Below are 21,662 nucleotides of genomic sequence, written 5' to 3'. Positions count from 1 at the left end.
CAGCACATACCTACATGACAATGCAAATAACTAGAAGATAAACATTTCATCTCAAATTTCAGTTAGGTCACACATTTTGTGCCTCTGACAGCTACGACAGAGTCTGCTGAAGGAGTAATAACCTTATCATATCTTGCATGGCATTGTATCTTTTCACTTCACCTTTTCATTTTAAACCAGTGTATGGACCTGAATTACCCTTTACTGAGTAATATCACAAGTGCTCAAGATGCCCAGAAAAGCCTTCCAATAAATAAACTGCAACATAGCCTTCCAGTGTCTTACAGAATGTGTATGTATATTTTTTTAATCACGTATTTATTAGGTTGGGAACTTAATTCAAACTTAAATCACCCAATCTGAGTCACTCCAATTGTTGTCTTTTACCACAAAAGCCAGCAAGATGCAAAGTCCAACATGACAGCAGAACAATTTTACCTCAGAACTGTTAGGCAAGACTACTTTTAAAATCCACTACTTCATGCAATCTTTAGACGATTTTTCCTTCAAAGTTGCTTTTATACTCTCCAAACGTTTTGTTTCAGTTTATGGATATCACAGCAGTGAGTTTACAAAACAGAGGACAGTTAGCTGCAACTTTGTGCTCACATCACCTTGAAGGCTGCTGCTCTTTAATCTCCTGCAGACTCCACAACTGAACACCTTCTCCATACAATCTCAGCCCATATGAACTATCTTCTGTTCAATTCCATAAGGCTGAATAAAATGTCCACTATAATCATCTCATCTTTGGCCTGAAAACTTAGTGAATTGTAGGTGATTGAAATAAAAGTCCAAGTTCAGAGCTCCTAACACTAGTACACTCCCTTCCAAAGTTTGCAGACTATTATGAGAAGAAAGAAGGAAACTCCATATTTAAAATTTCAATCTGCTCAATCTTACAATCCTACCTTTTAAAATAAAAAGCCCAAGTAAATTATTAATTGGCTAACCACACTGTTCCAAAAGGATTGCAAATATTACTAACATGGAAGATCTCAGTTACTGTTTAGTATAAAACTGGGAGAATCACTGTAACATAGATTGTTGTATTTATTTACTGGATAATTTGGGTGGCAGACACCTACAGAATCCCCCTGAGCACATGAAATACAACAGTATCAAAACTATGGAATTCTTAACAGAAGCTTTTCAAAAAGAGTTGAATTTCATTTTATTTTTTCTTAAATAAGCCAACAGCATTTTAAAATGCTTATATACTACTTTTATCTACCCATTTTAACTGAATAAAACTTAACTAAAAGCTTCCAGAAGTCCTCACTTAGTGTTCAATATTTTCTGCTTTCACGAGTTGCTTAGAACTGAAGTAACTTAATATTTTTACCCGTTAAATTTTTATTTTCTCCACTTATTTTTCTTCTCTATATCCATTGCTCTCTATTGTTACTCCCTTTTCCACTTCCCCTACAATCTTCCCATTATTTTCTTCTCCTTTTTATACCTTTCCTCCATTTTCTCTTCCTTTTTCCCCATTCTTCCTTCTAACTCCTTTTTCACCATTAAAAAAACCTTCAAATAAAGGTTGTTTGAAGGTACAGATCTGAAATCCCAAGAACCAGAAAGTTGCAGGCAAAAGTTGATAGCAGCTTTTAATTATTTTCTATTTGTTTCCAAATTAGGACATCTTAAGTGTTTGGATGGATGCAGAATCACATCGAGTTTCTGCTTTGTGTCAAAACCAAGCTGCTCCATTTCCACTTTGTGCTGAAAACATCTCCCACTTCCACCACAAGAAGCACTTGGATAGCTTACAGTACAAACATTCCTTTAAAAAACCCATTATATCAAAATATTTCTAGCAAAAACTCAGTCCTCTCTTGGCCTTTGCATCTGACATATCATTCCAGATTATTCATACACTTTGGAGCAGCAAGAGACTTTTCGTGCTGAACAGATGGTTTGTGTGTCCTAACAAGCTGGTACTGCATGAACATCTTTTTGTCATGCACAACTCAACATAAACTACCATATATCCAGGTTACCTCACAGTTTAGCCTTCAGAAAGAGAAGAGTAACAAAATTCCTGTTCCTGTAAGCAGGAACACCTGTTTTCCCATATTCACTGCTGACCTCGGATCCCTTTGACACTGATGAGTAAAACCCTTCTTTTACAGACTTATGCACAACATGACCTGTCAGCATTTACAATGAACCATTTGCAGCACGTAAAGAACAAACCAACCACTCCTACAACAGCATTAACAGCATCTGGACAAGCCCTAACAAATCAAACAGAATCGGGGCATTCTGCAATATTGTATTTACAGAGTCAGAATGATCTTTTTAAACAGAAATGTAGGATCAGGAAAAGGAGTCCATGCAATATAAGAACTGGGTGTAGCAGATCACCCACCAATGGCTTTTGAGCTTAGTAATAAATGGATATAATTCATTTATTTACCTGGATCTACAAGTATGAGGAGGATGTTATTTCAAATTTTACAAAGGTCTAAATCTTACTACTTTGCATACAGGTATTAATGAAATAATTGTAAATCTGTACCTGAGCAAAAGTTAAAGCTATTAGATAGCTCTACGGATACATCAGGATAATAGGCATCATTTATGAAAACTAACTCTATTTTCTTGTTGAACAGCTATCTGAAGACAGGAAGGAGAAAGGTCTCCTGGAATTTATTTAATCAGTCCTTAATCTGCCCTTCAAACAACAAAATGGGAGACAGTAAGCCACCTAAATTTGGTGCTGCTCCTTTCAGGAGAACTGAAAAAAAAAATCAGTTTAAGTTTAAAATGGGAAAGTCAGGGAACCAGCTCCATAGCTGCAGCAAATCAGTGTAGTCCTAAGTATGTAGGAAGAACAATGCTAGAGCTCACACTCTGACCTCGGAGCAACCCCTGACAACACCAAAATGCTCTTTCCACAATCTCAAAAAAGACAAAATGCAACAAACAAGTTTACTTAGAAATAGTTAGAAAAAATCAGCAATATGAGCCTACATTAGCAGAAACGCTGAGAGAAAAATTGACACAGTGAGAGGTAAGTTAACTCAATTTTTCAATACTGAAAAGCCATTTTAAAACATGTACACACAGTCTCTCCTGATTTCATGGCAAGTTCTCTAACTTCAAATATTTGAAAGAGAAATCCCAGGGAACATTAAACTAGGGGATTTGTTCTCTTTCTCCAGCACCCAGGGACTTTGATCCCTACTTTTGCTTCTGCTGAAGACACACCTGCCTTTACCAGTTAGCAAACCTAAAACGCTTCCACTATAAAACAAATAGGTATCTTTTTTCCAGATCCAAAGCAGAGCAAAAAGGAGGAATGCAGGTTTTGATAAATCTTTTACAGAGTCGGACATAGAATCATTTTTTCTAATAGCTAAATTGATTGTTAGAATTCCAAGTATTTTATGAATCAAAAGCTTTTGACTTTTTTTTTACAGTCAGTGTAACCCTTACAACAAGAGATGGATGCTAGAATACGAGCACTTGAGCAGGTAGAAATTCTAAAACAGCAGTGACCTGCCCTGTGTCTTTCAGCCTTTGCATCATGCTAACCCAAGAACAATAAATGAGAATGCCCAGTGCAAGCAGGGCATTTGAACCTTTTAAAATGTCTTTGGTTATATCAATGCAGCCATATATGACCATCAAAACTTTGTACCATCTTAATTAAGTGTGGATGGTCTTCAATATTGCCATATTAGCATTATGAGAAGTTTCTCTTGATAATTTTTCAGTATTCAAACTAAAAAAAATCTCTTTCAACAGAAAAGGCTGTAAAATCAGGAACGAGAATACGTTATTTTAGGAGGGTTCTTTCAGCAGGGTGTGAGGGACTTGGAGGTTTTTAATCTGCTGAAAATCTTAAATAATTCTTCCAGTTTTTATTAGTTTCAGCCCTTTTTAGAATAAGGAAATAGCTGTACTCATTTCCAGCAGGATTCTAATTAAAATATGACAGGATTTACAGAGGATTGTAATAACCAGGATTACTTTTGCCTGCAAATTTTAAAAATAATAATTTTGTACTAAAAGTAATAAGAATACTACACATTTCTTATGAAGCTCTTTTCACGTCAAGATGTCAAAGATTAGAATGAAATTCAGCATCAGTCTACATCTTACAGATGAGAGTTTTAGAACATATTCATTGAAAATATGTAGCACAAGCCAAAATTCCACGTACTATGCACATCAGATCTTTACATGAGTTTCCCATTTTTCTGGTCAGACTGCACAATCTTATTTGTTTATACAGCCAAAAATTAAACTGCATCATCAGTGAAGTTCTATACTTTACACTCTCGATTTTAAAAACTCTCTGTTTCCTTGGTTATTCTGGTAAGTGCACTGATACCCATCCAAGGACTGAAAAATGCAAGGTGAAAAAAAAATGAATGCACACCTTAACAACGCTTAGCAGGATCCACCTGCAAAATAGATTTTTTTTCTATTGTGTATGCTTTCTTAACACCTCAAATCCCTGATGAAAACACTCTTCCTATTATTTAGTCTCAAAATACTTTAAAGAAAATTGTATATTCTAAGATCAGCTGTGACAACATAGAATTTTTCTCCACATTCAGCCGTTTGTTGGAGAAAAGAGATTTAATTGAAGCAGTTAAAAACAGCTTATTTTTGAAAAGGCACTCTAACCCTGAACTGCAGTCACGCTGCTAATCCAGAAAACAACTATTTCATATAAGCAGCATGTGTAACCTACAGTACAGCTACAAGGAACAGAAAGGTGGAATATATTCCCATTTTAATAAACCTTGGAGAGCAACTACCAAACAGCAGCTACATTTACACCTTCTATAGTAAGGCACAAGACATCTCATACTTTGAGCTTGAAACCTGTGCCCTTGTGTCATGAGGACCTGTTTCATTCCAATGGCACTGCTTCGGTGGGCTGGGCAGATGTTTAGCCTTTATTGGGAGACTCACACACAGGTCACTGCTTCTCATACCAGATTATTTTATAGACTACTAAATAGCCCAGCATGCTCCAGCAAATCTCGCTGTCAGTATATATTGTCTGCATATTGCCTAAATGAGAAAAGTATATATCCAAGAAAGAAGAATTTGATGTATCTGTTGGACCCCAGTAGCCCTTTCCCATAAGGTGTCAGGATATGAAGCTCTATTTTGGCATGTGGAGCCCAATCATGCCACCTCCTGGTTAGGAATGGCCACTCTGTTCTACACATTACACAGGTGTTCAGTGCTTAGGAAGTTAACAGTTGACTGGAACTTTCTGCTCAGCTATCCAGTTATTCTGTCTTCTCTTATACTGACTACAAATATTAACAATTTTCCAAATTCTTACATTTTAAAATGCTTACTTAGAGGTATAGAGGAAGAGAGAAGGACAGTTACAGCACTTGCACCCTGAATGTATACACCAAGGAGACTAAATATGACATAAATTTACTAAAAGAATTTCCAGAACAGGTAAAAAATATTCTTCTCTTTCAAGGGAAACATTCACGTTGCCAAAAAGACAGCACTTTGTTGATGAGGTTCTGGGCATGCAGATAAACCTCAGCAAATGCCTCTGACCTTCCCTTATACAGCTGGTACTAAATTCTGCTATTTGCACTAAATTGCACCTTTAGCAGCTCCACCAATTCAAACAGCATATTTAAAGAGCAAAGCAGCTTTTATTTTAAAGCAGGGTATCAGAATCTAACCTTCAATTACTGCACTCATATCGCTGCCTCTTTGCAAAACAATTTACTGTGTTTCAAAGTACATGTTTTCTAAGATCACAGATCAAATGCTCCTAAGCTGCTTCAGATGTCTGAAAGAATTCTATTATTTTAATTTTTTAAAATTACATCTATCATTTCTTTTTTCTCTCCTCTGAAGCAAGCCTGTCTTTTATAATTAAAAAGCGGGGATCAATATAAACATAACATTTGCTTTGTTACACTCATTCTAATATTTTATAATATTTTGTTTTCCATAAATCTGATTATCACTTGGGATTCATCTGCATTGCATTCTGCAAGGCAAAAGCACGTCCTATTGGCTATACCAGTCGATAGACCATATTTGTATTACAAGGACTGCCTGATAGCCCACTAATGGCAAAAGAAAAATTCCCATTAGTTTCAGTCAGCTTTGATCCAAGTCTGTAATGCCTAGCACATCACTACTTTATAGAAATTCTAAGTATCTTGTATTCATCTAGAGTTTGCACTTTTTATTGAAAAGGCTCCAAATGATCAATACAAATCTAGTTTCTAATGAAACCAAGGTACCTAAAATACACGCTCTGAGTATTAGCATGTTTCCTGAGTCAATCTACCGGGAATTTACAGTGCATTTCTTGAGACAGCAAAGCAAACAATGATTAATACCAACTCTTTTGTGAATATAGATTTCGTCTCACCTAATGTAAACATCAGGAATAAAAGAAACAATAAGCAGAATAGTGACTGCTCACAGATTAATATTAATGTATGAATTTACGTTAACATTTTACATTAATCTTATTTTAGTCCACAGGTTTGGTTGAGACAAGTGAAATCATAAATTTGCAAGCATATTTTCACAAGCAGTTTCAATGAAAAATTTTATAAAAATTTAAAGTATCAGAGGTCTGGTTTTAGCAGGTCATAGGCTTGATCAACAGCCTTTCACTTCTAGGGCTTAGGATACGATTGTCACATTCTATACTTCAAAGAGAAATAATTTTCACATAATAACCTTATTATTATGCAATGTTTTTAATGGAAACACACATTCATTAACTAAAGTTGCATTCCTACACGAAAAGAAAATCAAACTCCAATAGTCCAAAGAAACCCCAAACCCACATATGACAGTGTATTAGTTGACATCCTGAATATAAGACAGAATAAGCTTCATTATGTCAACAATTTTCTACCAGCTAGAACTACTACTGCAGGCTTATATGAAAGACCCAAGTAATGCTCACTTAGTGTATAGGCTAATCCTTTGAACAGTCATGTCCCGTCCTACAAGAAGCCTGTATGGGGATGATAGCTGAGCTGTATGAATCTAATTTATGCAACTTGCGAGGTTTAACGAATTCTGCTATGCCACATGGAATGATCTAGGGACTTAACTCGAGATTAAAGTTAAAGGCCTGATTCTCATTGCCTTCAGAATGCCAGCTGAAATTCTGAGGTCAATTGCACTGTCATTATAGAGAGAGAAATTAGCTACCTCATTACCCTAGTAATGCTGATATTTCCACGGGGAGAGATGCTCTTACTTCGGCCACATCTTTCCAATAGGTCTTTTTCCTTTATGTTTATATTACAAAACGAAGAGCTGGCTTTAAGAGTACACTACCCAAGATATTCCAAAGCCGCACACATATAAATAAACACACAAGCATTTGCTTGACCCCAAAAAGTACAAAGACAATTAGCTGACACACAGCCTATTAAATGGAATGCTGATATAAAACTAGTTTTGAACTACCAAACAGTTCCAGCTGATTGTATCCTTCTATGTCATCCACACCTTCACAGCTTATGTGACACACTTATTTTTATATTCATAATCACAGACATCTTACACAAAGCAATAAATATTTACAAACATGTAACACAAATAAGGGGCTGGTAGCTTCCATGGTAGGGAGCAGCACTAGAACAGAGAGGCTCTCCGTTCTCCCTAGAATTCTAGAGTGTGCTGCAGTATAAGCACAAGCTGGCTACTGCTCAAGAACATGCTCTTCACTTTTGACATTTTTTATCTAACCAAGCATTACCTGACCTCATACATTTATAAGGACATCTACTGACTAAAAGCAAAACAATCTTGCCTGAGAAAATAACTACTGGTAACCAGTATACAATAAAATAGTTTAAAACTATATATGAAACTCTTCCAGCTCTTATAACAGCCTAGCATACAAAATAGTTCACTTCATACAGAAAACTTGTTTCCAACAGATGGAGATTAGCCTGTTCTTTAGAGTTAAACTACCTATTACAATTAAAAGGTATTTAATTTTCACTACTGAATGGATTATATTCTCAGAATAAGAATATTCAATGCATTTTGCAAAAGTTTGAAAAAACTTAGGCTGAGGCAAGTATCACCAGCCAGTCACAAGTTCTTCTGGTAGATGACTTACCAATGACTTTCTCATTTCTAGTAGTGCAACAGTTATGTAGGATCTACTTCTACATGAAACAGGTTATGACCCATGGGGAAATCAAGTATCTTCTCATTAAGGCACTCAATTAGCCATTTAGAGACTAGGTTCATTGTCAGAATCCACAACAGATTCCCTCGGTGACTTTTAAAGAAATTGGGTTTTGTCTCCATACCTTCAATTTAAATAGCACCACTTTTTCCTCACCTTTCTTTATACTGCTTGATAAGTATGCAAATATTCTGCCAAAGGAAATGTCCCTTTTCTGGGGATTTCACCAGAACCGAGTAAGGACTAAAGTAACTGATTTCTAGCTATCCCTTAATGGCAATGGATAAATAGTTACTGATTCAAGTATGCATCTTGACACAGGTCAACCTGAAGGACACACACCTACGTATTGAAAACAAAAGTAATTTGTTAGTTTTAATATTGGTTAAGTACACCAAAACACACAAAAAACCCCATGCAACAGAATCAAACAAACAAAAAAATACTGGGGAAAAAGGGGCAGTCTTATTTTTACAAGTAAATCCCCTGTCACAAATCAGAAGCATTTTTCTGGACACTTATCGCTTGTGTACCCTTCTGCAGTTTCTCACAGCAACACAACTGTTCTCAATCTCAGGTTTTAGCAGCCAACATGAGACAACACAGCACTTTCAAGTCAGAGTGAATGCCTGAGGCTCTGAGCTCCAAGGCAAATCTACACTTCTGCATTTTATACAAAATCTACTGGCAATCAAAAATGCTTAGGACACCATAAAAAGAACACCTGGCTGGCATCGTTATGGATGTAGCTGACTGCACATTACAGTTTAAAGAACAAAATTCCAGAGTCTGGAAATGATGTTTCATCATGGACATAACCTAGCAATTATTCACTACTACAGAGATCCTTGCACTAGGATCCCATTTTCTTCTAGCACCAAAAAAAAAAAATTTTGCCCATTCTGTAAATTTCCTTTCTATCTATAACCACCAGCAACCAGTTCACTAATTTTAATTTTCTTAAGTAGTAGCATTTTTACCTTAAGTGTTTTAACAGTCATCGTATGTTAGACGCTAAAATAAATCTCTAGAAAGCTTGACAGATGGTGTTTTGAAGGATAATGCCAGGTACCTGGTGTGAAACTGACATTAGCATTCTCTCAGACAACTCACCTTCATTTTTTAAAAATCCTGTGAAATAATGCATAGTCCTGTTTATGCTAAGAAGGAATGAGAAAACCGTTCTTTTATTCAATCTCACAGTTGCTCAAAATGCAACTTCTGCATGAACTTGATGCCTAGAAAAAACAATTTTATTTTCCTTTTTATTTTTTACTTTTCTTTGCCTACTTTCGGTTTTGTTCCTCCTGCATTTTCCTCCTTTCTCAGACGCATACACACTCTCAGTGGATACTTCCCCCCTCTGGGAAAAGATCGAACTGCAAGGTTCAAAAAATATATTTCTCTAAGAAATAAGGACTTTGTTTATGGTATGATTATTAGAAAAACAACTGTAAAGAGCAGCATGGCTGCCTATTTAGCAGCAAGGCAGCTATGACAGAAGAGTACTAAATGGGTCTGTATTCATACTGAAATTAAGTATGAATTTCAAAGCTATCAAACAAACAGAAGCACTCCAACAAAACCTGGACTCGATATTTTCATTCACAATCAATAGAACGTACATTAAGGAAAGACAATATAAAAACTGCTGACAGAAGAAAAACACTTACTGCTTAGCATGGTAAATCTGAATTAGTTATGATTTTTTTTTTATGTCATAAAAAGAACTTGGAAAATTTTTTGCAACCTCTGAATGTGAGTTTATTTGAATGTGTGACTCTCAAGGGCCTGACCATACATTTCTTTGCTTTAGTCTCAGTTAAGAGCTTGATAGGTTGTCTTGATTTACGCATCATTCTTTACTACTTCTTTTCAACATAGGATCCAAGTTTAACAGGGTTTTTTAAAAAGACTATTAAAAATCTAAGAAGAAAAACATGTGTAAGAGGAACGTCAAGGATTACACTTCGGAAAAAGTTGAAACTGCGTACCACGAGGTCTTCACTCAACCACTATATTGAGCAGTTATTAAAAGAGAGATTAAATTATAAACTTTCTAAAGAACCTCCACCTCCAACTAGAGCTCTACTCCAGCTAAAGCAAGTAAAACAGGACGAATTACACTGAGTAACAAAATGTTATAACCAGTGTATTCTGACCCCCGCACAAAACCAAGAGGAAATCATCATGTCCTGGATGAAACTGTCATGAAATTGATAAGCCATATCCAATCAAATGTCTGACATCGCTCAGTCGACTGAAACAGCGCCGCATTAACGGCATAATAGCAGTACCATATAAACCTTATTACTTCAGCGTGCCAAACAGGATATAACGAGTGTAATGAGACGCCAGCATCTGTCTTTGTGTAAGTGAGCCCGGGAAGCAGGGGAGCGCTTCCCGCAGCAGAGGCGAGCCAGCGGCGGCAGAGCCGGCGCACGGCGATCGGGGGCGGGCGGGGAGCGGGGCTCTGCCGCTGCTGCCGCCGGGGGTGGTGCTGCCGCTGCCGGACGGGTCCCTCGAGCCCCCGCACCGCCGCCGCCCCGAGCCCACGCGCGGCCGGGTCCCGCCCGCCCGGAGAACCGATTTCGCTCCGTGTCAACGGGCCGGGGCCGCCGAGCGCCGACCCCGAGCAGCGCCCCGGCCGGGGGAGCGCGGAGAGCGGAGCGGAGCCTCACCGTCTTCCAGGAGGCGCATGGCGTGAACAAAGCAGGGATCCAGGCTGTCCTTCTCGGCCATCAGCTCGGGCAGGTACTTGTCCTGCTCCATCGCCGCGGGCACGCCGGGCGGGCTGCGCGGGTGTCGCGCCGGCCGCTCCGCGCCCTCGGCCGCCCGCTCGCCGCTGGCCGCGCCGGGGCCGCCCCGCAGGTGCCGCCGCCCCTCCCGCGGCGCGCGCTGCCCCGGCCCCGCCTCCGCCTTCCCCTGCCGCCGCGCGGGGGCGGGCACGTGCGCGGGTCGCCGCGCGCCGCTGCTCGCGCGTCTTGGCCCCCGCGCCTCCTCCTCCCGCCACTGAGCGACCCTCGGCCACCCGCGGCCTTAAGTAGGGAGGCGGAGCCAGCCGGGCCCCGCCCCCCCTCTGCCATTGGTGGCTACGCCCCGCTGGGGCGAGACTCGCCGCGCCATTGGCTGTCGCCAGGCGGGGGCCCGCGGCAGTGCGAGAAGGTGTGTGTCTGTCTGTCTGGTCTGTCCGTCTGTCCCTGCGTGTCTGTGTAGTGGTTTAGGGCTTGTATTCCCTAATTCATTGCTCCTACTCGCTCCTCCCACCCTTTTTTTCCTTCTCCGTGGCAGAGTAAAGAGGAGAATTGGAGGAATCGAAGGCAAAGATCGCAGGTTGGGATAAGAACAATTTACTGGAAATAGCAATGAGATAAGAAAATGAACATGAACAGCAATGATATTAATAACAACAGTGCTCGAGAGAGACAAGTGATTCTCATACAAAATGCTTAGTGGATCGGAAGGAATCCCTTCTCTAAGGAAGAGACTCCTCTATGGCCCCAGCGCCAGCAATGACCTGAGGTGATAGCAGAACAACCCCGGCCATGCCCCCTCCTGGCTACGGCAAAAATTAACTCTGTCCAGGCAGGAACTAGGACAGTATGTGTGTCAGTCACAGTGCGTGTGCCTGTGTCCGTCTGTGTGTCTGTCTGTGTGCGCCAGTTTCCGTGTGCCAGCGGGAGTGCGAGCGGGTGCGCTGTCTGAGTGTGGCGTCCGCGGTGTCGGTGCGCGTACGCGTGACCGTGTGCGGCTGTGCCTGCGGGAGCGCGGGCGCTGTCCGTGTGTGCGTGAAACTGTGAGTGTGAGAGCGGGCTGCGCGGGAGAGGCCGTGCTGCGCTGCTTTCGGTGAGCCTGGGGCTGTGTCTGTGCCCCTGAGCCCGTCTGTCTGCGCGTGTCTCAGCGCGCCTGTGCCGCCGGTGTCGCTGCGTGGGCCGCCCTGTCCGTGCACGCCGGTAATCTGCCGACAGCCGCCGTGTCGTGGCCGTATGCGTGCGTGTGGCCTCGGCTCAGTGCCCGCCGTGTGTCCGCGCCGCCTGTGCGGTGCTCCGCCCCGCTCCGCCCCGCTCCGCCCCGCGCCGCCGGCCGGGCGCTGTCCGCGGTGCTGAAGCCGGGAGGCGGCGGCACTGCCCGGCTCTCTCGGCGCCGCTCTCTCCCTTCCCTTCCCCTCCCTTCTCGGCGCCCTGCGCAGCCTCCCCCGAGCTCCGCCGAGCTCCCCGGCCCTCCGGGGGGACGGCTCGCTGAAGCAGTGCCGCATCGGCGGCGTGCCCGTGCTGGAGCTGCCAGGCAGCTTCTCCCCTGAGGATGCGATCACAGCATCCGCGACCGGGCACCGCTGCTCACAGAGCGCGCCGAAAATGTCCGCCCGTGCCTGCTGCGCACAGCGGGAAAGGACCTGGAGGTCCCGTGGGAGAAGGGCGATCTCTGTCGAGGAATGCCATGCTGCAGCTCCCACGGCCCCGCCCGACAGAATTAGAGCTATTATGCAATTAAAGTGTCTACAGCTGGGGTAAATAAAATTGGCTTTAATTAGAGTTTAGCTTTGTGTTTACATTCACTTTAGGTTATATTTATTCAGGATTTTCCCCCAACAGACCATACAGTAATGTTGTTTTGATTTTGAAGTAAAAGATGCCTAACTCATCTCATTAAAACTCCATTTATAGGACCTCAAGAACAAGAAGTCTATGGTACCATGCAGCATTTTGTGCTCAACTCTTGTCACATTCTTTCTCAGTATTTACCACTAAAACTTCTAACTTAGTATTTATTCTAATTAAATAGACAGTTGTTGCAATCATATATTTGTGAATGGCCTAGTACTGTTCATTTCAAGGGTTTTTTTTAATTATTTTTGTAGTGTTTAGATATTGTTTGCTTGCTTGTTTGTGGTTTTGTTTTGGTTGGGGGCAGTTGGCAGAGGAAAAAGGAATAAAGAAAGATAAAAATCAAAACAAAATCATGTAATGGCATCCACAAGGTTTTGAATGTGTGTACAGACATTACATAAAATTTTGGTCTGCAATGTTTTCAAAATCCTAAGATATGTACAGGCACCATTTACACAATTTCCACTCAGTATGCAGATAATTGAGGGACTGCATGTGTTCACAAAAATATGTACAGAATGTCAGTGATTGATGCCTTATTATCCTGTAGTATTTCCAGAAGTGAAGGATTAAAATACCTGAGAACCAATCTCCCTGCTGAGAAAGAATAGGAGCTGGAAAATAGTTTATTTCAGCAAACTTACAAAATACTGAAGAAGCAGAGAAGACTGATAGCAGAATTGAAAGGTTTAATAGTCAATCAGCTCTTACTACAAATTGTGTGTGAAGATAAAGGGAAGACATAAGTCCTTCTTTAAAAAACAAACAAATAAAACAAAGAAAAGCACAGAACTAGATAGTTTATTAATAATTTACCCTGATTCAATTTACCGCATGAATAGTTCTCCTTTCCTGTTTAACAGCGTAGAAGAATTGGCTGTGTTTGCAACACAGCCCAGGTCTGTCTTGCTCGAGAGATCACCTGGGTCATCAGATTGTATTTCTGCACCTCTGTTTTTCAGAATAATTCAGGCTGGTGCCCCTCAGTTCAGAGAGAGAGAAGACCAATGATAGGTGTGTTCTTTTAAAGCAGCTTCAAGATGAATGTAAGCCATCCCCTCAAAATTAAACCTGGTCTGGTAGCTTTCAAAACATACCATATGGTCATGTATGTGGAAAATGAATTTTGGGGGTTTTCCATCTGGGGCGTTATAAGAATAATGTTACTTTAGTCTGTTTAAATGTACTTAACCTACTTAGATCATAGGAAGTTTTGATCTAAACACCTTTAAGTTTATTAAGCAGTGGGAAGTGCTAAATTCATTAAACTCTTTTTTTTTTTCCTCAAAGTACTAGACAGCAGGTTTCACTGCACATCTTCCAAACTAGACAGAAACAAGTTCCCTGTAAGTTCATTTTTGAAAACTTATAAAATTAAATTGACTTTCAGTGATACTTAGGTTGCAAAGCCATTGAGATACCTTTCTGAATTTTACCTTATACCTCATTAATAAAAAAAGGGCTTTAAAATCTGTCAGACAGGAAATATGGACTTCTAATGACATCAAACATTACTTCATTGCTAGTTGGAGATCAATTTTTTTCACAGCTACTAAAACCCAAAGACACATTTTACAACACTTTAGTTTGAATTGTCAAGCCAAATTGAAGTTTATCTGTACTATATTTTATTGCTAAGTCTGATAATGAAGTGGATCACAGTATACCAGATTACAGTTTATTCAAAGTCAAATCAGGTAACAAGCATTGTGTATTTTTGCCAGTGCCATCCAAATACATTGTACTATCATGTAGAACTGAAGTCAAAAGATGGTGGATGCAAGCAATTGAAGGAAAAACTCCGAACTTTGCACATGCTTACTAAAAATTATTAAATCTTTTGAGAATATGCAGTAGAATGAATGGTCAGTGTGAGCACAATTACAATTAATTACCCTTCTGACACCTCACAATAAAATTGATACAATAATTTAAATGAACAGTTAACTATGCGTGTGTGAGTATACGTAGGACCTCATATATCAAAAAATTGGAATAGTCAAGAGCTTGCTATTTCAGAAATTCAATTTGCTTTCAAATTTCTTTACTGGTTCATTTGCTTTAGGTATGGGTAAGGGTTATCTGGTTCCTGAACTAACTACAGGTGAGCATTAAAAAAAAAAAAAAAAAGAAAAAAGACTTTCTTCTATAATCTAAGTAACCATCTCCTTCTCTGAAAGTGGAATTATAATTGACAATATAAGTAATAAAGAAGCAGCAGTACATATGCAAAAAAGAGGGAATGGCCCCACCTCCTTTACTGTAGTTTATTTAATTCCTTCTTTGAACACCATCTCTACCTAGGCTCCATCTGATCTCTGCATGCTGTCCTGTGGATACTAGTTCTTGTACCTTGTAGTTTCATGGTTTGATTATGTGCCAGCTGAACACCCACAAGCTTGTTTCCATGTAACTCTCAGATGATATTCTGGGCTTTGGCCAGTCGTGGGTCCAGATGGAAGTGGCTACACCCTGTCCTTGTGGAGGCCAGCCCTGAAGACTCCTGCACTGCTAACAGTTTACTATATAATTCAGAAGGGAAGTGTGCATCAGCAAGTGCACAAGTCTCCATAGATCACCTTCAGCCTACCCCAGGCACGGCAAAAGACTCAGCCGTGTATGATCCAACACACAGATGGTTGATCTCTATGGTAAGTCCTGATTTCAACAGGCTTTTGGTCTCTCCACTCATACAACTGAATAAACACTGATTTTCTTAAATGGAGACAATTCTTACAGATTAGTTACTAATCTATACAAATCAAATAAGCCAGCTTCAGTTTAAAAAATATATCAGTACTTACTTATTTTCTTTCAAGACATTAAATAGTTTCATAAACTCGGTGAGCCTACGACCCTAGGAGAGTTCAGTGTGAGTTCTAGGTGTAAAACAAATCCTGCCTTATGCTATAACTGGGTTCTTGACACCCACATTACAAGTTCTTAGTTCATCAAAACACATCAAATAAAATTATATACATTACAGCTCCAGTTCATATTAGCATTCTTGAAATGCTATAAAGAAAAAGTAATAGAAAATATAACTCAGGGGAAATGCCATGGAAGGCATTCACTGAGAGGTCTCCTTCATCATTAATGTGGGATAATTTAAAGCAATATAATAAAGCAGCTGAACACAGAAAAAATGCTTAAATAGAAACAAACAGCAAAGAATAAAATACAGTCTAGAGTGTCTGTTGTCTTCTTTCTTCCTTGTGATGCTAACAAAACTGATAGAGAAATTGTGACTCTATAACATAACTATAAATTTCTTCTCTCCACATGGAAAAGAATTATATTTTTATATATATTCTGCTTGCTTATGTTCTACCTCTTCTGTTCATTCTGACCTTTATATTACAGCTTATCTATTGAGGGTAGCTCAAACACTTCCACAAAAATCTTCTCCATGATCATAGCACAGCCTCCATTCACCTGTTCTCTCTAACCTTGCTGTTATCAATAAGCCTGAATTTATCTTTCAACATCATCTCCAAGATTTAGAGCTGTTCCTTTTTATATAAAACCTTTGTTTACATCGCTTTCTGATTTCCTTTCCACTTGATACAAAATAATTTCTTTTGTACCTTTCTTTTAGTTTTACCCTTTCTGCTTATTGTTTCCACTGTCTTTTCCCAGTATGCAAGTCTCCCTTTAATACAAATTTCTCCCTTGAAGGATAACAAGAAGAAGAACTAATGGACAAACTGCAGTACAAAGAAGGTGATATGTGGTTTAGGATAATAGAATTACAGTTTCCAGACTCCTAGGAGAGTCACCACAGACACCCTTTACAGTCAGGAGGTTGAAAGAGGCTCTTGCAGCTGTTTATTCATCTGACCTGCAAGTACCTATCTTTGGTTGAGATGAGTCATCCTATGCAAAATCCGATTTCTCCCCACTGGATATAAAGTCAGTAACTAGATTAAATTTAAGCATCTATCATGTGCATAACAACATTCATACAAATGAATTCAAGCAGATTTCAGTAGTGTATGACAACAGAGTCCTGAGGAGTTTCTCATTATATAACAGATGAAGGAACAGAAAAATAAGTCTTCCAAACAGTGCACGTGATTTGCATGACAAAATGTATTCTACTTCAGGCATACAGCAGCAGAAAGAGAGAACATACTCAAAAATAAAATGACAGAATTTATTTGAGAAAAAAAAGACGAGAGATTCATACATATAGTTTATCTAAGATGTAAGTAAATGTACATTTGCACAAAGAAAATACTATATCCAAATGAGAATAAAATTGTTTAGAGGATGCAAAGTATACAAGCTAGAAATAAGGAGATTATATTACACATATAAAAATGTATATTGAATATAACAAGCTACTTTTACCATTTCATTAGCAAGTGAACTTTCATGAGAATTAGAAAGCAAAGAAAGGAAAGTTTATACAAGAAAGCTGGTAATACATTTAGTTCTGCTTTTCTGTGGATTTGTTTTGCTTTGTTTTGGGGATTTGGTGGCGTTTCTTTGGTAGTTTGTTGGTTGAGTTTGGGGTTGGTGGGTTTTTTTGCAGGGTTTGTTGGGGTTTTTTTCAGTGCAGTCATAGATTTTTATCCAGTTTTGGTTTAAATTCTGTTAAGAGAATATTTATCTGTAATGTATTAATTAGCAGACAATTAGATAAAATTATGTGCTATTAATCCATTGGTCTGTGGCAATTTTGCAAAACCTGAAATGAGGCAAATTTGGCAAATGATTTAATATAAGCCTATTTATACATTTACAATGTATAACTCTAGAGAGTTTAGCCTGTTCCCACTTACTCATCAGAAGTGTAGAAGTATAAATGGAAAATTCCAGACTAATCACTCACAGATGGTATTCATCTGCATCTTAAAATGCAATATATAAAACTAGAGGAACATCCAAAACATCAACAAACTCAACAAAGAAGAAAATTCTCCACTAAACAAAACAGTTTCAAGATACTTGACCATATTAAAAGGTCAGAAAGAGTTCAACTAACTCTCCAAACCTTAGTCAAGCATTATAGCAATTTTGTTCAAAATGAAATGTGACATAGGGAAAGGTGTGACACCATACAGCATCTTTATAATTTCATATAGTTTTAAGCATAAAATTATATAATTGTATATTATTTGAAGTGTATAATACTAGCAACCTTACAGATTAAGAAAAATGCTACATGCTAAATATAGAAGTTATTACCCTCCAGGACCTTGGAAGACAGAAACTTTGGAATATTAAAAGAAACTAAGTATCTCCACTTTCTTGATACAAAACTATTTTGGACAGAACATTTCAGTAGGAACCTTCTGAATAGATACCTATATATCTAATTTAGGATTAATTGCAGGTGTTATCACCAATATGGATAAAAACAAAAAGAAAAAAACATGAAAAATATTTTCTTTCAACAACGTGTATTCTAGTTCAGCAGATGAAGTGAAGCAATATTCATCCCACTCATAAAGATTTGTCTGTTTTTAAAGAAGTCCTAGAATCAATACTTCACATATGTTTCAGTCTTACTGGATCATAGCACAAACATTTTCTTGAAAAATTGCTGAATGATAAAAAAAGAAGATGTTTATAAGACGAAAAATTATTTGAAAATCACATTAGAATTTGTTAGCTGTAAATCATGGCACAATGTTTTAAATTATTTCATAATTTATTTGATCAAAACTGAGCATATCTGAATGTAATATTTTAATGCATAATAGGGGACATTTAAAATTCAGAAGAATAAAGCAGAAGAATAAAGCACAGTGACCACTTTTTTAGTCATTTTTTCTCAAAGTTCTCCATGAAAAGGCTTTCAAATTAACAGTTTTTCATTTAGATAAGAATGCTTTGACTCCTAAAATATCCGTAGTCCACAATGAGCATTCACATCCATAAGATTCAGAAAAACCAATATGAACCCAAATTGTAAAACCTTCAGATCATGAGGAGTTTCAAAACTTTCAAAACTTACCCTTTCTCCTTGCTTCTTAATGTTAGCAAAGGCATTTAATGCTCCCAGCAGTTTCTTTTTTTGGAGAATTTGCCAGAATTTGGTTGTTCTCCTCATAGGTCTCTTAGAGATGTGCATAATAAATGCAGAAGGTCAGGAAAATCAAAATATAAGAAATTTAAAAAGCAGACAAACCCTTAGCAAATTTGTGGCGGGAAAAATGTTTCCAGTACCTGGCCAGCTCCAGTAATAGTAAAGAAAGTAATAAGAATGAAAATGTTAGAAGCTCAGCAAATGTTGTCAAATCTGCTCATAGTGATGGAGTTCATTTGCTGTTTTGCCAGAGCAAATGGATTAGCTTTATTTCAGGAACCAGGCTGTATTAATCTCAACTATTGCAAAGCTCAGTTCACCCATGGAGCAAATGGATGATGATTCATTCTTTTCCTAAATAGAGTATTAAATTCAGTCTCATCTTGCAATTATTTAATTTTCCAAATAAGTCATTCCAAAGCTCTAGGATCTAACTCCATGATTATATAATTTCTTTCAGAGAAGATGAAATTTAAGGGTAGATTTTACCACGATTACCTATGTTTAAGCACTGTCCCAGTTCAGTCAGTATCGTACTAATTTTATTTAATGGCTGAACAACAATATAGCCTTCTGATATTCATTTTATAAGATTTTGTTCTATTATTTTAAACCTTGACATCTCAAGGATGAGTCAAACTTACAGATTTACCAAAAAACCCAAAAAGTAATAATTACTATGCATTTCTATAAATCTAGTGCAACATACACAGATGGGAAATCAGAAGTGGTTAAAATAAAAACTTGTGAGAAACTTCACACAATAATACTTCCCAAACTATGTAAATGTCAGCTACCTAAGAATTCCTCAAATATTATTACATTATTTTTTTATTTTTAAAATACATAGCCTGATGAGTTTGCAGAGATTTATTAAAAATATTTTAAAATGAATTATGCAATATTATGTTCCCTAAGAAGGGGAAAGAAACCCACATTATTTGTGCAGATGTAATTGTGGCCAGAGAAGAGCAGAGTGAGAACATGTGAGAGGAGCAGCTCTGCAGACACCAAGGTGAGAGCAGAAGGAGGGGCAGGAGATGCTCCAGGTGCCAGAGCTGAGATTCCCCTGCAGCCCCTGGTGCAGCCCATGGTGGGGCAGCTGTGCCCCTGCAGCCCATGGGGGCCATGGGGATGCAGAGATCCACCTGCAGCCCGGGGAGGAGACCCACACTGGAGCAGGTGGATGCCTGGGAGGAGGCTGTGACCTTGTGGGAAGCCACTCTGGGACAGGCTCCTGGTGGGACTCCTGGCCCTGTGGAGAGAGGAGCCCACCCTGGAGAGGTTTGCTGGCAGGATTTGTGACTTCTGGGGGACCCGCGGTGGAGCAGCTTGTGACAAAGTGTAGCTCACAGGATGGACTCATGTCCTGGAAAACTTTCTCCTGTGGGAAGGACACAGCAATGGAGCAGGGGAAGAGCTCCTCTCTCTAAGAAGGAAGTAGTAGCAGGAAGAGTGTGATGAACCATAATCTCCCATTCCCTGTCTCCTTGCACTGTTCAAAGGCAGGAAATAGAGAATAAGGAATAAAGTTAAGCCCAGGAAGGAGGGAGAGGTGGGGGGAAGGTGTTTTTAAGATTTGTTTTACTTCTCAATTATCCTGTTCTGATTTCAGTTGGTAACAAATTTAACTAATTTCCATAAACCAGCTCTGGTTTGGCTGTGATATAACTGGTGAGTGATCTCTCCCTGCCATTATCCCAACTCATGAACTTTTTGTTATATTTTCTCTCCCTTGCCCAGCTGATGAGAGGAGTGACAGAGTGCATTTTGTGGGCAGTTGGCATTCAGCTCGAGTCAACAGTCTACTAATTCTTTGCAGAGTTAAAAAGTCCTAATTTGTTTGTTTGTGTTTTTTTCTTTATATATATATAATAACTGGATTTCTTATGTTTAGTGTCTACAGTGCTGCCTGTCTTCTGCTAACCAAATTTCTTTTTTTATCCTCTTATATTAATCTATATCCTGAGAAACCTATAAGAATCATGTGTGTAGCTGAGGGAGACTGCTGAATGTTAAATGCATAATGGCAAAATAACATCTTCTTTGAATCTCATTTCTACTTATATCTTTTTTCTACTATAAGGAACAATTTTTCTATTTAAATGCGAATAAAATATTGGAAGACAGGTGCAAGGAAGGGACAAAATGAGGTTTCTTAACAAACTAGGAGCTTAGGTAGGTACATAAGAATAAGCTTAAAGCTGTGCTAAATAATGTACTGGCTCTTTTTCTTCAAGAGAGGGCAGATGCCTTACCAAACTAGTCAATTGTTCCCTGTAAGACACAGAGAACTTAATCTCTCTTAGTTGATAATATGGTTTTCTCAAGTCACTGAAGCATTGGATGGAAAAAATAATCAATCCATATTCTTCTATACTGAGGTTATACATTTCTGCTGAACACAGATTTGGATATGTTACCGTAAAAAAACTATTTTTCTGATGGCTGAAAGCAGCCCCTAGTTTAGCAGGAGAACTGCACATATTCCCATAAAATAGGGCATTGGAAAAAAGTCTGTACATTTTGCCAGCTGCCCTTGTTCTGGTTTACAAATTTCTGGTTTAAACAGGGAGATTGTCCTGGTTTAAGGGTTGGAAGTAGGCAAGTCCAAGGAGCAGATATTAACTACCGAATTTCTGTTTTGACTCACCTTTCATTTTCCCAAAGCATATGGCTTTGGACATATGAATGTGATGGCTGCATCTGATTAGATAGAAATAAAATCCTTTGATACAAACAGGAAAAGTTATCTGATTTTCTTATTTAGGACTGTAGGCTATGTTCTGATTAGAAGCTACATTAAAATTTTATAAATCAGATTTTATTACTTAAGGAA

At 38.9% G+C, this 21,662-nt stretch overlaps 1 protein-coding gene across 4 annotated transcripts in view; it reads right to left on the bottom strand.

The window, feature by feature from the left end:
- Positions 1 to 11,020, bottom strand: part of KHDRBS2 (KH RNA binding domain containing, signal transduction associated 2) — a 349,112-nt gene extending 338,092 nt beyond the window's left edge. For 3 of the 4 annotated variants that reach the window (XR_015802677.1, XR_015802678.1, XR_015802679.1), the window contains exon 1: positions 10,861 to 11,019. Coding sequence is in view for 1 of the 4 variants with exons in the window: in XM_088162239.1 (XP_088018365.1) it covers positions 10,861 to 10,951 (91 nt within the window). In the remaining 3 variants the exon portion in view is untranslated. Of the gene's footprint in view, positions 1 to 10,860 lie in introns of all 4 variants that reach the window. The other variant, XM_088162239.1, reaches the window with a different exon arrangement.
- Positions 11,021 to 21,662: the final 10,642 nt, after the last annotated feature.

The sequence above is a fragment of the Sturnus vulgaris genome, chromosome 3, assembly GCF_052056855.1.
Source record: "Sturnus vulgaris isolate bStuVul1 chromosome 3, bStuVul1.hap1, whole genome shotgun sequence".
Lineage (NCBI taxonomy): Eukaryota > Metazoa > Chordata > Aves > Passeriformes > Sturnidae > Sturnus > Sturnus vulgaris.
The sequence above is the reverse complement of the archived record's forward strand: the minus strand, read 5'-3'. Positions and strand labels throughout refer to the sequence as shown.